Consider the following 16,544-nt stretch of genomic DNA (forward strand, 5'->3'; position numbering starts at 1 on the left):
ATAATAATAATAATAATAATAATAATAATAATAATAATAATAATAATAGTAATAGTAATAATAGGGCTTAGATATAATGTGCTAGTCTCCATAAAGCCCCAAAGTTCAGTGCTCAGTGTTACCAAAAGTAAAAATAAATAAAATAATATTTGTTCCCTCTTGCCATTAGCCCCCAATGTGTACATACAGGCAAGACATTTCCTCTCCAGACTTACTTTTTCACTTATTCACACCCGATGGTTTTGGTTTTGGTTTTACATGACCACATTTTAACTTTAATAAACCCAACTCACTATTTTCTCTTTTTTCTTTTTTTATTTATTACTATTTATTCACTTTGTATCCCAGCTGTAACCCCCTCCCTCGTCCTCCCCCCCTCCAAATCCCGCCCGCCCGCCCTCTTCTCCTCTCATTATTTTCAGTATCTATTTTCACATCCCGGCTGTGTCCCTTTGCTGAGGACTCCACTATCTGTGGACAAACATCTGCACCTTAGAGTGCTTTGGAACTATGTCCTCTGTGCCGTCTCTGCCTGTCTCCATGGCTGTAATGGCTACTGTGTGTGTCACTGTCCCAACAGTGCATATGGGGAGCTTGCTGACCCTATGGAGCAGTCTAACTGGTCTAACTGTGAGCACGTATTTCCTGCCTGGCTGTGCCCTCTAAACCTCGCTAGAGCATCAACCCAAGAGGGCAAGTTAAACCGATGGCCCATTGGACATAAAGCCGGGGAGAATTCTATGTTTTCATTTCATGCCCAACTGTCAGAGAGACCCTAAAATGTACTAAAATCTAACAGCTGGATATTTTGTTGCCCCTGCAATATGGACTCTTCAGAAAATAAACAGGGAAAAAAAAACTGTTGAATTTGAATAGTTTGGGCTTACTTTACTCATTATTTCGGGGGCTGGAACACTTGTTTTATAGAACTGACAGATTTCTGCCCATAAAATATAGACTAGTTAAGATTGAATTTCAAATAAGCAACAAATAATTTTTAGTAAAAATATATCCCATGCTATACTGATGATACTCTTCTGGTAGGAAATGTTCATTGCTCTAGTGAAAGTCAAGCATAACTTTTGTCCTCAGGGTGAGGACAAACCCTGAGAAAACAGGTTTCAGAAAGACAGTTGTTCTGGCTCACAGCGTCGAAGGTTTCAGCTCATTGTGATGGGAAAGTATGAAAGAATCCTGTGCAGCGGAAAGGGTGTTCGTGTCACAGAAGAGCAGGAAACAAGATGAAGCAGACACCAGAGGCTGGCTATGACCTTCCTAAGCCCCTCACGTCAGCCAGCCAGCCCCTCTGCTCAGCCCAGCCCAGCCCCTGCCATTTCCCAAGGTTCCACACCCCCTGCCAAATAGCACCAACAGCCATGGAGCAAGAGTTCAAAACACGAGCCTGCAGACATCTAAGATTCAAACCACAACAAGTCAGCACGTTCTGTTTTCTCTGGAGCCTCTTAGTAAGGGTCAGATGGTCATCTAAGCCTTGGGAGTCATGAGCATACAGCTCAACCATACTGTATAAAGATTCCTGGGCTTCTGTTAGTATAAAAATGGGTGAAGGGTCCATAGTTGACCACCAGTCATAGCTTGCTCATTCATTTATTCATGCATTCATTCACTCGTTCAATTTTTTACGTGCTTTATACTTACCATGCACTGGCGGACTAGAGACTAGAATGCAGGTTCTGTCCTCATGGGCTTAGTCTTTTGAAGGAAAGCAGACAGGAAATAACCAATGAATAAGTAGCAAAGAATGCAAGGAAATAGTGTTCAGCAATGGACAATAATCGAAGAGAAAGACTGAGACTTTCCTTGGGGAGGCTCTTCAGCTCTTGGACTCCATCCAAGAGCTGTTGGAGCAGCAACCAGAAAGTTGAGAAGGCATCAAGAGGAGGCACGTGCAAAGGCCCTGAGGCAATAAACAGCCCGTACATGAGAAAAAGAATGAAAATGTTCACAAGTCAGTCAGCTTGGAGTGACCTACAGTAAAAGGAGATAGAGAGGGCAAGAGATGCAGCAAGCAGGTCTGTGGGGAGCAGGCACTGAAAAAAATACCACCTTGTGGCAAAGCCAGGATGCCGTAAGTGTTTGACAGACCGAATAGACCGTATGACTTATGATCGAAGTCTTAAAGATATTGTGTCTTTATTGCCTAAGTCACAGACTAGTCCTTACCCATGGTTCTCAATCATGGTGCTTATTAGACACGCCTAAGCAGGTTCTTCAAAATGAATCCATGCCCAGGCCACAAAGTGGCCCGGTTAAATTGACACCTTTGGGCTCCAACACTGGGGTTGGAATCTTTACATTTCCTCTGTATATCCAACCGTTCTGCACCGCATGAAACACAAACTCCGATTCAGTATGTCTACACCTCAGCATGTCTGTCACGTTCCAAAGAGATGCTGGTTCCATGCTCCATCCATGACGCCTGAAGTGCGGGGTACTCATGCTCTGTGGCACCCTCTGCTTGCTGGCTCCTTGTCCTCTGCAGAGCCTTCCTTCCGGTCATCTTTCAGAGTTTTATTACCTGCCCATTCGTCTGCGGAGCACACAGGCTCTTTCTGAAACCCTCCTCCCTTTCCATCTTAAAGAAGCTTTCTAACGCTGAGAGACCCAGGACGTGCATTCTGCAGCCAAGGTACGCCCTCCATCTCTGAAAGCAGGCTAATCTTGTTAAGAGGAGCCATGAAGTGTCCTGGGTAACAAATAGACTCCACCCAGGCCCTTTGTTCTCAGAGTCTCCAGATGCCTCTGCCCATCTGTTTGTCTCGGAACAGTCTGCACCCTGATCCTTGCCTTTTTTTTTTTTTTTCCTTGTCATGGTGACTGCTCCAGAGCACTGGTTCAGCTGTGTGCTATGGCTTCTGGCTGACAAGATAATTACATTCCAGGCAGACTAGGAGAAAGACAGGTAGGTAGTGCTCAAAAGTTCTGAGGCCAACTACCTAGTCATTGCTGGTGCAGACTTCCAGATCAAGCACTGACCTAATTAGCACGCTCCCATCCTGCCCGCCTGCCTGCGGAATGCTGACAATGGAAAGCCTGCGGGCGAGGCAGATATCATGCAACCTGGAGACAGTCAGTCATGCCACCCTTTTGCCAGAAACAATTACATGTTCCTCTTGGAATCTTGGGTGTCCTAGTAACAGAGTGGGGCCTAGGGGTAAACTTCTGCATAATACTGGGAGCCCCACATTTACTGATAATGAACATGAGAACCCGGGAAATAAAAACCTCACAAGAATGAAAGACCCCTGAAGAAGAAAGCCTTCAGGTCGAATTCAGAATCATTTAGGTTAGCAGGCCCAGGCCCCAGCTCTGGAAGAATCATGCTTTTCCACAGACGCAAGGCCTTACCACCAAAGAACTGTTTTTCTTTGACCAGATAAACAATAGAGTATTGGTCTCCTGGGAACCACCCCACCCCACCCCATCCTTTCATTCCTTCCTACATTTCTTTTGAGATGTCGAGTTTGAGTTTGACAGTCTTCCCAGCCAGGAACCTTTCTTCCTCTGCCCTTTCTTCTTGCATTGGATAGGAAAGTGTTTTAAAAATCCGTGTTGCTAAGCATGCATACAAGGCATCGTGATCTTAACTTTCTAATGCCGTGCTCATGTTCATTTGTGGCTGGCAGCCTAACAGAAGGCACTGAACATTGACCTAGAGCCACAATCTGCTTCTACCACCTAGACCTGGGTGCCTGGGCAAGGTACCACCTGCCCCGATTCAACTAAGGCAAGAAGGCTAAAGTGAACAAAAGAACTATAGCTGTCTGTTCTGAAACATGTCCCTCAGATAGGTATGTTAGGGATCTCACCCCCATTACCAGAGATGTGACCTCATTTGGAAGTAGGCTCATTGGGGACACAATTAATTACTATATATATAACACATGGCCTCTTAACCTAATAGGAACAGTGCCCTTTTATGGAGACATAGAGTATCAGCTACTTGAGGCAAAAATGGTGTGGGACAATGGAGTTAGAGAATGGATGTCTCTGATGGCTTAACATGGCGCGTATTTTCAGTGCTTGTTTGCTGTCCGTGTGTATTCTTTGGTGGGCCTTCTGGGTGGGTCTTCGACTCCTTTAAAAATAAGATTGTTTTCTTACTGAGTTTTAAGAGTTTCTTGTACTCAGAAATAACAAACCTTTATGATGTATCTTCTGTAGAAGTTCTCTTTCCGTCTGTAGCTTGTCTTCTCATTCTCTTAAACTGTCTTTCACGTGTGAGAATTGTCCTTGTTTACATCCAGCTCACCAATACCCTTGTGAGTCAAATTTTTGGTATCGTAGCAAAATGTCATCACCCAAAGTCAAGGGCATCTAAATTTTGTCCTATGCTGTCTGCTATGAGATACGGTTTTGCATCTTTCAAGTAGATCCATTTGAAGTTAAGTTTTATGAAAGGTGTCATGTATATACATGTCTAGATTCATTTGTGTGTGTCGATGTACAGCTGTTCCAAATGGCTTTTTAGCCATTTGCTAAAAAGCCTATTTTTGCTTCATTGTGATGTTCTTATTCTTTTCAGAAGATCCATTGATTTTCTTCATGTCAGTTGGTTTCTCGACTTTCTGTTCTGTTTTATTGATCTATTCATCAATACCATACTTTTTGAGTACTGCGGCTTTATAGTAAGTCTTGAAGTTAGCTTCCTCTCTCTATTTCAGTTGGCTATTCTGGGCCTTTTACAGCTTCTTATAGACTTTAGCTTCAGCTTATTGAGGTCTACAAGATGACTTGTTTGTACATTGTTGGGATAATGTTAGATCTATAGACGGAATTCTTCCTTTGAAGGCTTATTTATCACCCTTTTATGGGTAGTTATTTTTGTCTTCTACCTAAGCCATTTATTTTTTTGTCTAAACCTATGAAGACTGTAGTGGTTTAAGTGAGAATGTCTTTGCAGGCTCATGTCTTTGAACTGGGTTACTTGGGTAACCCAGTAGGCGGTGCTATTTAAGGAGCGTAGGAGGTGTGGCCTGGCTAGAGGAAGCGTGACACCTGAGGAGAGTGAGCAGAGGGCTTCACCCTGTTCTCAGTGTGTTCTCTTTCTCCTGCTTCAATGATGTGAGGTCCCAGCTGTTGCTTCATTGCCATGCCTGCTGCCATGCCTGTCCTGGGGATGATGAACTCTTATCTCTCTGGAACCTTAAGCCCGAATGAACTCTCCCTTCTCTTGAGTTGCCTTGGCCATAGTGTTTTGTCACAGGGATAGAAAGAGTAACTAATACAAAGGTCTCTCTTGGAGATTCTATAGTGACAAAATTTGAAATTGTTATGCTTTTAAAGCGTGTAGTAATGATTGGCAGGGAGGGTCCCAGGGAAGGTCACTACGGTAGCTATACTTGCTTATTTTAAATACCCACTGACCTGTATACTTAATGTGTCTGTGCTATGTTTGTGTGTTATAGAGAGAAAGATATGGGTCAGGGAGAATGCAATTAGGAAATAGTGAGTAAAGATAGATAAGGAGGCGAGAAAAATCTTTGGAAGATTAGATGAAAGATTTGTGAGCACATTAGATACTAGACAACACTGCATTTCAGTAAATAACTATATCCAAAAAGTATATCTTAAGGTCAGAAACATTGAAGTCGGCTGCAAATATAATGCTGAGTAAGTGATGCTGAGATGAAAACAGTGTTGAGCCTAAGATAAAGTCATGGTTTCCATGATTTATTAGTGAGGGCGCACAGAAAGGAGCAAGAAAGAACAGAGCCCAAAAGGAAGCAAGCAGTGGCTGTTCTCAGCACTGAGTTTTGTAAATTGTTTGTGAAAGCTTCCAGCTGATGTGTGGAACACTGATGTCTGATTTCCTCCATCAAACAAGGGACTTGAGGAGTGTAGTCACTAGAAAATGATGGCCAAAATAGTCTGAGATGGGGAGGGGTCTTTGAGACTATAACAATGTCATAAAAGGATAAAGGTCCTCTCCTGGATGGGGGAGCAGTCTTGCCAGGCCACAGAGGAGGACATTGCAGCCAGCTCTGATGAGACCAGATAAGCTAGGATCAGATGGAAGGGGAGGAGGACCTCCCCTATCCCTGGACTTGGAGAGGGGCATGGGAAGAGAAGAGGGAGGGAGGGTGAAATTGGGAGGGGAAGAAAGAGGGGACTGCAACTGGGATACAAAAATGAATAAACTGTAATTAATATAAAAAATAAAAATAAATAAAAAAATAAAAGGATAAAGATCCAGGCTTGAGTCCCCACTATTCAGGGCAAAAAAGCAAATCAGGATGGGCAGAAAGAGGATAGTTAGTGCTAAACTTCCATGTGGAAGTCAGTGGGGTTCTTGGGAGTGTCTCAACAGGAAGTGTGCCAGCGTAGGAATGGACACCCAGGCAGGAGCTGTCCTCGAAAGGCAGAATGTCAAGAGCCCTCCCAAAGCAAAGGTCCTCACCCAGCGTCTGTCAGAGGAGACAGCCACTCACTGTCAGTCCACAGGGGCCCCGGGCTGAGCCTACATTCCTCGGCTCTTAGCCAAGCACGTCTGTACACCTAATAGAGGTCTGACAGCGAGCACTGAGCACCACTAAATGTGGAGATTCTCTCTGAAGAAGTCAGAGAGTGGGGCTGATGTGTTCTCTTAGTGTCCGCTTTCGACTTTCAAACACACACCATTAAACAAACAAGCCACCTTTTTGGTTTTGTTTTGTTTTGTTTTGTTTTGTTTTGTTTTGTTTTTTGAGACTGAAGCAGAGTGAACAAATAAGAAAACTCAGGTGACCCAGAGGAGCAAGAAGACAGGAACTCGTGGGAGGTATAGCAGGGGCAGCTGGGAGAATCTGTAATTAGAATAATCCATGGAGGAAGGATAGTGAGTTTGTGGCCACACATGAGGCTTTGCATTGCTAGTCGGCTCGTGTGCCATCATGCCCACAACCTTCACTGCTGCTACCATCACTGGCTGAATCAGAGAGCTGTAATTCATCAGCGTGCATGAAAAGCAGCCCTTTTTTAACTTCAAGCATGTTTAGTCACAACAGTTTATATCACCACTTTCAGATTTTAATGAAGGCAAGACATTGGATACATCCTTACAGTAATCGTAAGACTATGAAGGTTGAAAGTATGATTTTTCACAGTGTTAGACCATTAAGCCAAATTGTCATGTTTTTAGTTAATTATTTTAAATGCTTTGGGGGGGGGGAAGAGATCAGCATCTAAAAATTAATTAATAGTTTTCCTTTATACAATTGTCAGTGTCATCACTGGCTACTGCGACTGGCTGCCAGCTCTTTTGTACCCTGGTTCTAGAGGCAATCAGCAAGTGTGAATTAACATTAACCACTTGTCCTAATAGCCAAATGCCAAATGTCATACCACATGCAGGATGGTAATTACGCATTAGGAAGCGGATGAGATCAGCATCATTAGCCAAGAATTAACCTCAAATGCAGAGCCACTTGAACTGGTGCTTGCAAAAACACAACATCTCATCTTTGGGGATACTGAAATGCCCTTCAAGAGTGGTTGTCCATGCCCGGCTGAGAACTGTGAAATTCCTTTTCAAAAGCATCCCAAGCCTTTCTTTGTCAAGAACAAAGGTTTCCACAGCCGAGTCTTGAGGGATCAGGTGAATTTACACGCACTCCGGCTTTACTTGAGTGGCATTCAAACCCTATTTGTGTGTTTGCTGTTCACTACAGCCTCCTGCTTCATGACCCTTTGTGATATGTGTCTGTTTAAAGAGGCAAGTCGGTGAGGCAGGGCCTTCCTCCGTTTGCAAATGCTCTCTCTTACTCCTGGAAAGGCAAGGGGCCTTCTCCAAAGGTTGCTGCCCCCTGCCCCCTCAGTGCTAAGATGCAGCGTCAAAGTGGCAACTGCTGACATCTGAGAGTTCAGATTTCAGCAGCTTCGAACATGAACACAGGGGTAAGCGGAATGTCATAAAACCCACGCTCAACACTGAAGCCCATTGTTTCCACACTAGAGATGGGGAGAGCTAGGGTTTCCCAGGTGCATACTCTAACAGGTCCAGGGGCACGCCAGGTGCCTTTGCATTCTGTCATTGGGCTGGCTTCAGGGCTCCTTTGCTTCTCTCCCCTTGGCCTGACTTCTTAGAGTCACTATTGTGATTAGTGATGACTATTCTAATTGAGTTTTGTGCATTTCCGACACCACTTTGGAATAAGATAGTGTCTTAGGGTTATTATTGCTATGATGAAACACCATGACCAAAAGCAACTTGGGAGGAAAGGATTTAGTTGGCTTATGAGGCCTCTCACTGAAGGAAGCCAGGACAGGAAGCTGGAGGCAGGAGCTGATGCAGAGACCGTGGGAGAATGCTGCTTACTGGCTTGCTTTACATGGCTTGCTCAGCCTGTTTTTTATAAAACCCAGGACCACCAGCCCAGGGATAGCATCACCCACAATGGGCTGAGCCCTCCCTCATCAATCACTAATTAAGAAAATGCTCTACAGGCTTGCCCACAGCCTGATCTTACAATTGAGGTTCCTTCCACTTAGATATAGCTTGTGTCAAGTTGAGGTAAAGCCAGGGTAGGTAGATAGGATCCCCAAATTTCTTTGGACTGATAGAGATTCCCTTAATGTATAGCTTGATGCTCATTTACTTTTTTCTATGAAGAATTTTAATTTCACCATCTGGTTTGATGACATAGGAATATACAAAACCACAACTGAAAAGAGTGTTATTGCCTGCTATAGTCTAGCATGGTAAGGCTACTTAATAGATACTAAGTCCAGCTTTAAGTGAATAAGCCAGCAAATGAGTGTCTGGGTGAAACTGAGGACTTAATAAGGAGAAGGTAGAAAATATTTTAAAACAAATACAAGAATTGAAAGCAACACAGTTCTGATCCCTCAGCATGAGACTGGGTTTGTGTCTATCTTTTCTTTATTCCTTCTTTCCTTTCTTTCTTACTTTTAAATCTCTCTTCTTAGTTTTTGTTTTATTTTGTTTGATATTGTCTTGCCATGTATGTCCCAAGCTGGTCTGAAACTTGCCAGGTAACCCAAGCAGGCCCCAAATTCACAAAAGTCCTGCCTTGGCCTCCCCAGGAAAACACACAGTTCCAAGAGCTTTCTGGCATGCCTGGCTGCTCTGTGGCTCCTGGAAGACTTTGATAATTGTAGAATTGTAGTTACTATTGAAAGTATAACTTCATTTTCTTAAAAATAAGTAGAACCAATGTATTCTTGGGAGTCTCTGTTTAAGAAGGCCGGGAGAAATAGCATGTGCTTCGGAAAACTTTCCATTTGGGGTTTCGGAGATGGCTCAGTCAGTAAAGGGCTTGTTTTGCAAGTCTAAGAAGCTGGATTCAGAGCCCCAGAATCCACAAATCATAAACGATCAGATAAGGGCTGTGAGCAGCTGAGGTACCTGTAATCCCAGCCCTGGGGAGGCAGAACCAAAAGGGTCCCTGGAGCTTGCCAGCTGTTCGGCACGGCCAACTTGGTATCAGTTCCAGTGACGGACCCTGACTCTAAAAATTAGGTGAAGGACTGGGGAGATGGCTCATGACGATCAGGGTTCAGATTCCCAGAATTCACATGAAAGCTGGGTGAACAGAGCAGCTTGCCTTTAATGCTGGCAGAGACAGAGGATTACTGAATCAAGCTGGGTATCCAGACTAACCAAAATAGCAATCTCTGGGTTCAGTGAGGGACACTGACTCTGTGTGGAAGGTGGTTAACGATGGAGGAAGATGCCTAACGTTAACCTCAAGCCTCCACGCACAGTCACATATATCCCATACGGGTACATATTCCCAAACACATGCAAACGTGCAGACACACCAAGAAAATAAATAAGATGGAGAACAATAGAGCAAGAAACTCAACATTGACCTGAAGTCCACACACACACACACACACACAGAGAGAGAGAGAGAGAGAGAGAGAGAACATAAAACTTAAAAACGGATAATATCTAGCTATACACACAAGCCATAAAACTTAAATAATAGTTAAATAAATAAATAAAACTTAGGATAATAGTCAGCTGGCTAAATATTTCCTTGCAAAGCCTTATCATCTGGCCACACTCCAGGCCTAGAATGCTGATGAACTGTTAGGGGAGGCTCTCCCTGGGTGGAAAGGACATCTCAGGAGAGGTGGCGTGAGCTGAGAATGCAGACAGGTCAGGCTTGGTTCTAATCAATCATGGTGCGGGGAGGAGCAATTGCAACCAACTGTAGAGCTATCCTGGCACCCTACAGGGCTGTGGAGAGTTAATCACGCCCTTTCAATCCACCACTTGATTGCTCATTAAGAGCTCCTGACATAATGACTAAAGCGACCCAATTCCTTCCCTGTCCTTGTTGGTTTCTGCAACAATGGGAAACGAAAGAGACTTTCATGGAGGCCTGCCCAAAACTTCCAGACAAAGGACGTTAAATAAATCTTATTAGACCTTGACTTGACTCTGACATGACATAAATCACAGCTGTGGAGCATGGCAAACCTAGTCCCTAGATTTCCCCAATGGCAACCCCAGTGGAGCCTGTTTTCCCGGCCCAGTTAAATAGAGGAAATCACAGACAGCAAACTGAACTCCGCACTTGGCATTTCTCGGTTATTGTGACCAATCAGACATTGATTTCTCCCCTGTTCTGTTGTTGTTTACAGAGTTATGCAAAACTCATTCCTGGAGCGACCGTGGGACTGCTTCAGAAAGACTCTGGGAACATCCTTCAGCTGATCATCTCTGCTTATGAAGTATGCTATTTCTCTTTGCAAACAGTTGGCTCCCCTTTCAGTATTTCACTGCCTTCTAGACACTCAGATGTCGGTAACGAAATGCAAGATGTAGGTAGCCAAACGGACTTCCGCGTGTTTATGAAAGGATTGCCCATCCAAAGAAAGCCGCTCTGCAATCAGGCTGTTGAAATATAGATTTTTTTTTACTTACCTCATTCACCCATCTTCCCAAAGGGAGCAGGAGGTAGAAAAACCAAAGACTTGACCCCAAACGGAGGTTGTTTTAGAATGCTAACCCACAAAAGTGTGGCCTCCAGCAAAACTTTAATATAGCTGAAAAGATTCTGAGTCATGATTGAACTCCTCTATGCAAAAAAAAAAAAAAAAAAAAAAAAAAGCATAAATTGCCAGTGAGCAACAGTTACGTGGGGAGCTACATCCACAGGGTCAAACAAATAAAATACAAAGGCTGAAGCCGAGCACTCTGGGAGGCAGATACATGTGGATTGATCTGAGTTCGAGGCCAGCCTGGTCTACAAAGTGAGTCCAGTACAGCCAAGGCTACACAGAGAAACCGTCTTGAAAAACGAACAAAGAAACGAAAGAATACAGGGGCTGACCCCAAACCAAAACACCGAAACCTCCCCAAGCACCAGATTCCCTTTACTGTATTTCCATAGGAGCAGAGGCTTCTGTCTGAGTTTCTCTCACAGTCACTCTGATAAAACATCCTGAGAAGAACAGCTTATGGGAGAAAGGCTTGATTTCGAGTCCCAGTTCCAGCTCCCAGTCCGTGGTAGTAAGGAAGTCACAGGGCAGGGGGCATTGGTCACGTGAGGAACAGAAAGCGGCAGGCAGGCTCTCCCCTAACTGCGATGTCCTGTGGTAGCTCCTTCAAGCCCCAAAGCCTCTTCTCCCCAACTGGAAGCCCTGGAACTCTTAGCTAAACAGCATTTGTCCCGTAGGTCGTTTTTGTCGCAGTATTTTATCACAGAAATGGGAGGGGGGAAGTAAGACAGGTACAGACTAACTTTTTGTTTGTTTGGTTTGCTTTTGATTTTGGTTTTTGCCTTTGCCTTGACTTGTAAACCATACTGAGGACAGAAATGCCCCTCTTAAAAAAAAAAAAAACAACAACAAACATACAGCTAGGAATTGCTCAGGAGTTAGACTGAGTTACTGTCTAACTCAGTTGATCAACACCGAATGACCAGTTGACACTGTTGTTTTTATTTTGGTCCTAAATATCATTTTTCGTTTTTGTCTTTCCAGACCAAATCTTCCTTTCCTGCCCCACCTCTTCCTCTTCCTTCACCTCTTCCTCCTGTAATTTTGACAGGCATGAAAAGAAAAAAACTTAAAAAAAATATTTAAAAAAAATCAGTAAATCTCTAGTATTTTTTTTCAAGGCGCATTTACCTAATAATGAATGAATAAAATCTCCAAATTTTTTGATGTTTGAAACTTGCATATTAAAGATCCATATATAATGACATACTCCAATACAAAGTATATGTGAAGCCAGTGTTCCAAATTAAATAACAGGCCAGAGTCAGCTGAGTTTTTCAAAGAGTTAGTCCTACTCAGACATCTTGGAGACATTCAGAAGAAGCGAATAAGCATGTTTAGAAAGGAAAAATACCTCCCTTGTGATTTTGACATCACCCCACCAGTTTTAAAACTTGTACAACAAGAAAAGCAAGCTACCCTTTCTTTAAAACTTCATTTTTTTCCCCAAAGGTTGAAACACACTTATAGCCACTAAAACTGTATGAAGTCGGTGGATTTTGCTTCCTAGCAATGATCCAATACTGCAGTTTTCTGAGCACTCATCAAAAATTAATCACCATGTCAGCTCTTCCAGACAGGAAGACCTGTCAACAAAACACACAGAAATAACCCCCTCCTCTGCGCTGATTAAAGTTTTAACGTGTAGAATCAAATAGAATCACATTTACAAAAAAATTATACTCTCAAAAGTGGTGACTGCTAACCACTTCAAGAAAAGTAGGCAAATGGGGAAAGAGAGGATTGTCAGAAATGTTGACCTGCCCAGGCAGCCAACCTCATCCACGCCCCTGCTTGCGGGGTGTGTCTCACTTTGCATTTCCAAACTGCTCACACAATTTGCAAGGTGGCTAAGATCAAGTCATTACACATCTCAGTGGAATCTTGGGTTCTTATTTATTGCCTCAAAACCACCAATGACTGGGGCTGGAGAGATGGCTCGGGGTTTTTGGGAGCACTGGCTGCTCTTGCAGAAGGCTTGGGTTTGATTCAAAACACCCACATGGCAGCTCACAACCATCTCTAACTCCAGTTCCAGGGGGATCTGATGCCCCTCCTCTGACCTCCACCCGTACCAGGCACACACGGTCCACAGACATACATACAGGCAAAACAGTCATGTACATAATAGAAAGCACGGAGAAGCACCTATCACTCTGCTAAGTTACATTATTCTTGAGTTCTTCTTGGCAAAATATGGTCCAGAGGTGATGTGCGCAAGAGATTGTGACGCTTGTCTGATATTATCATTTTTACTGTTATTTTTTCTCTAAAGATTTTATTTATTTTATGTCTATGGGTGTGCTATCTGCATAGATGCCTGCATGCCAGAAGAGGGCTACAGATTGAGTTACAGATGGTTGTGAGCCACCACGTGGCAGCTGGGAATTGAACTCAGGACCTCTGGGTTAAGAGCCAGGGCTCTTAACCACTGAGCCATCTCTGCAGCCCTTACTCTATTAGTCTTTCAAATAGAGGAAACTGTATGTAGCTTGTTTCTGCTTCTGTGTAGGTTCTTCTATTTCCCATCCTTTATCCCCCATGCTCATTTTACCCCTTAACACTATATAGGAAAGAAAGATGAGAGGAGAGAGAGAGAGATCCTTGAGTTTAATTTCTTTTCCAACCATTCCTCCAGTTTCCAGCCCAGCTCCTCAAAGGTTTCCCCCAACCATATCCCCCTCAGTTCCCCAACTGTCTACTTAAACAGCCCTTTCTCTCAGTTTTCCCAATACTAGCAGCTCCAAACTATAACAACTGTTCTAAAACAAACTGTAACAACTGCTCAGCTTCTCCTGGCTCAACTGTCTCCTAACATTATTTTCTGCCCCAGCTGCCTTCTCTTCTCAGTCTCCTCAATCTCCTTCTGTCAGCCTCTGCTGGCTTTTCTATATCTTCTCCTGTTCCCAGAAATCCAAGAGGCAGCCAGCGCTGAAGGTCACAGGGTCAAGCAGTTCTAACAGCTAAGAATTAGTTAAAGGGCCACTTCACTAGCAACTGGGGATCCTTTAAAGGATCCAGGCACACAAGATAAATCACGCTACAAACCTATAGACTAAATTTCTTCTTCAGTCTATAAAGAGATAAAGAATATTTGAAGAGAAAGCAAAAGGGCTTCTGACTAACTTTTAGCAAGGGAAAAAACAATTTGTGTCTACAAACATTAGTTAAGTATACTTTTTTTGGGGGGGAACAGGGGTTTGAGACAGGGTTTCTGTCTGTAGCCCTGGCTATCTTGGAATTTGCTTTGTAGACCAGGTTGGCCTCAAACTCACAGAGATGTGCTTGCCTGTGCCTCCTAAGTGCTGGGATTAAAGGCATGGGCTACCACAGCAGGCTTAGCTAAGTATTTTTAAATGCTATGTTGATACACACACACACACACACACACACACACACACACAGATATATAATCTTAAAACTGGTTGTGTACTCTCTCACCCACTCACTAATTTCCTTCCTTTCCTTACTACATCCTAAAGGCTACTGAAGCATCAGTGGCTCTGGGGGAGGGATTGGCCCTGTACTGGAATTTAATCTCTAGGAAGGAATTCATTTGTATTCTTTGCCCAGCCTTGCAGGAGATGCTAAAAAAAAAAAAAAAAAAAAAAAAAAAAAAAAAAAAAAAAAAAAAAAAATTAATGAATGGAATGATGAGAAACATAAATTAGCATTTATATTACTTGGGAAATACACATTAATAATAGTCTCCATAAAATTTGCACACTCGTACTCGATTATTTCAATGCTGAGATTCGCCTCATTTAGGTTAGACAATGCCACCCAGGAGCCCTTATTACTGTCACCAGCACACACGTCCCTTTTTTCTCATTTAGCTTTTGACCCACTCTGCCGCTCCCTCCAGCACTACTTCCCCCTGACTTTTGGTGATTTTAGCATAAGCACACTCTGAAGGGCCGTGATAATAGCTTATTCAATAAAGTGCTTACCTTGCATGCAGGGGCACTTAAGTTGTATCCTCAGAGACCCCACAGAAAAGCTGGGGAGGGGGGGACACGCTTGTAATCCCACTGAAGGCAGACACAGGCAGAGTCTTGGAGTTTGCTAGCCAGGAAGCCTAGCCAACTTGATGAGTAGGAGGCCAACGAGAGGCCACGAGTCAAACCACAAAGTAGATGGTGTCTTGAGGAATAACACCTGAGTTGTCCTGTGGCTTCCACACACACTTGCACAAATGTGCTTTTAAACTGCCGAAAATGAGGGAAGGGGATCTAGCTCAGTGGTAGAGCACTTATCTGCTACATTAAACCTCCAGTATCATAGGCAGATAGATGGTTGGTTGATTGATAGATGATAGATAGATAGGCAGATAGATAGATGACACACGCCAACAGTGAAATAGGTATGAACTCAAAACCTTTTAAGTGAATTGACCTATAACTCAACTTACAATATTTTCGTGCTTTTATTGGATTTTATTGTTTGGTATTCTGGTTTCGTCTCCCTGTATATATTGTAAGTAACAAAGGCATAGAAAAGGCAAGAGGAGAACCTTTCAGAACAGAAATCGAGTCTTATCTAAAGTCTAACTTGACATTCGAGGCACAATAATTCCTCCAAAATGACTTTAAGGTACAATTCGCCCCCACACACTGAACTTTAACACCTCTCGAATTTCGGGGGTCTGGATGTATGACTCGGTGGTGAGTGCTGGGGTGGCATCACATACGCAGGCCCTCTGCGCGACCTTCACCCAGCACGGTAAGAAAACAAACATACCCATTTTGTAACCGGTGAGGTCTTCACAGCCACCACGTGCCAGGTGACGATCAAGGCCCATCTCCACCCACCACTGAGCTTACCACCATTTCAAGTCACTACTTGTAATTTCTCTACTTGAAGTGTTAAGTGTAGTAGCTGTTGTAAAACTATGCTTAAAACTTCTGAACCGTGACTCAACACTGAGGTGAGATGCGGCCCTGTCTGCAGAAACCAGCCCAGCAAAGGAGCAGGGTGTAAATTTGCTCTCAGGGAAGCGAACCTTAGTTGCTGTGGGGTGGACATGCTTCGCTCTCCTCACAAAGCACCGTGGGCTGCTCTGAGAAACAGCAACGCGGACAAGTCAGGGGCACCGTTGTTACAGTGCACTACTGGCACATAAGCGAAAGAATCGCCCTTCTGGTGTCAAGCTGTGCAACCCGGGTCAGCAGAATTTGCTGCCTCCTTCAGGGCGGATGAAACCACTTTCAGGCAGGAGTTGACTGCTGTCTGTCACTTGCTGTGCAAAAGCCGCCTTCAAAAATATTGTCACAGCTCGAGTGCTGTGAGATAGTGAATCTCAGCATCGACGACGCCTGAGACATATGTATCACATTCTTGCTTGATTAATGAAATGATGGACTTTTATATTCGGTTTAGTTTTTGTTACTCTAAAGTTGCTTCTTTTGCCCCGTGTGTGTGTGTCGGGTGTACAGACATGAGCACGCCCACGTGTGCCACGGCTTGCATTCGGGGTGTTGGTTTTCACCTCTTCACCTTGTTTGAACGGTTTAGCTTAGGCCAGCAAGCTACCAAGGCTTCCCTGGTCTCTCCCTGCCATCGCCTCATCG

At 43.8% G+C, this 16,544-nt stretch overlaps 1 protein-coding gene across 2 annotated transcripts in view; it reads left to right on the plus strand.

The window, feature by feature from the left end:
• The window catches only part of Itgb6 (integrin subunit beta 6), a 69,927-nt gene that overhangs the window by 25,514 nt on the left and 27,869 nt on the right, over positions 1-16,544 (plus strand). For both annotated transcript variants that reach the window (XM_055600466.1, XM_055600465.1), the window contains one exon: positions 10,615-10,704. In XM_055600466.1, coding sequence (XP_055456441.1) covers positions 10,615-10,704 — 90 coding nt within the window. The remainder of the gene's footprint in view (positions 1-10,614; positions 10,705-16,544) is intronic.

This window comes from Psammomys obesus, unplaced genomic scaffold (genome assembly GCF_907164565.1).
Source record: "Psammomys obesus unplaced genomic scaffold, mPsaObe1.curated_primary_1811, whole genome shotgun sequence".
Lineage (NCBI taxonomy): Eukaryota > Metazoa > Chordata > Mammalia > Rodentia > Muridae > Psammomys > Psammomys obesus.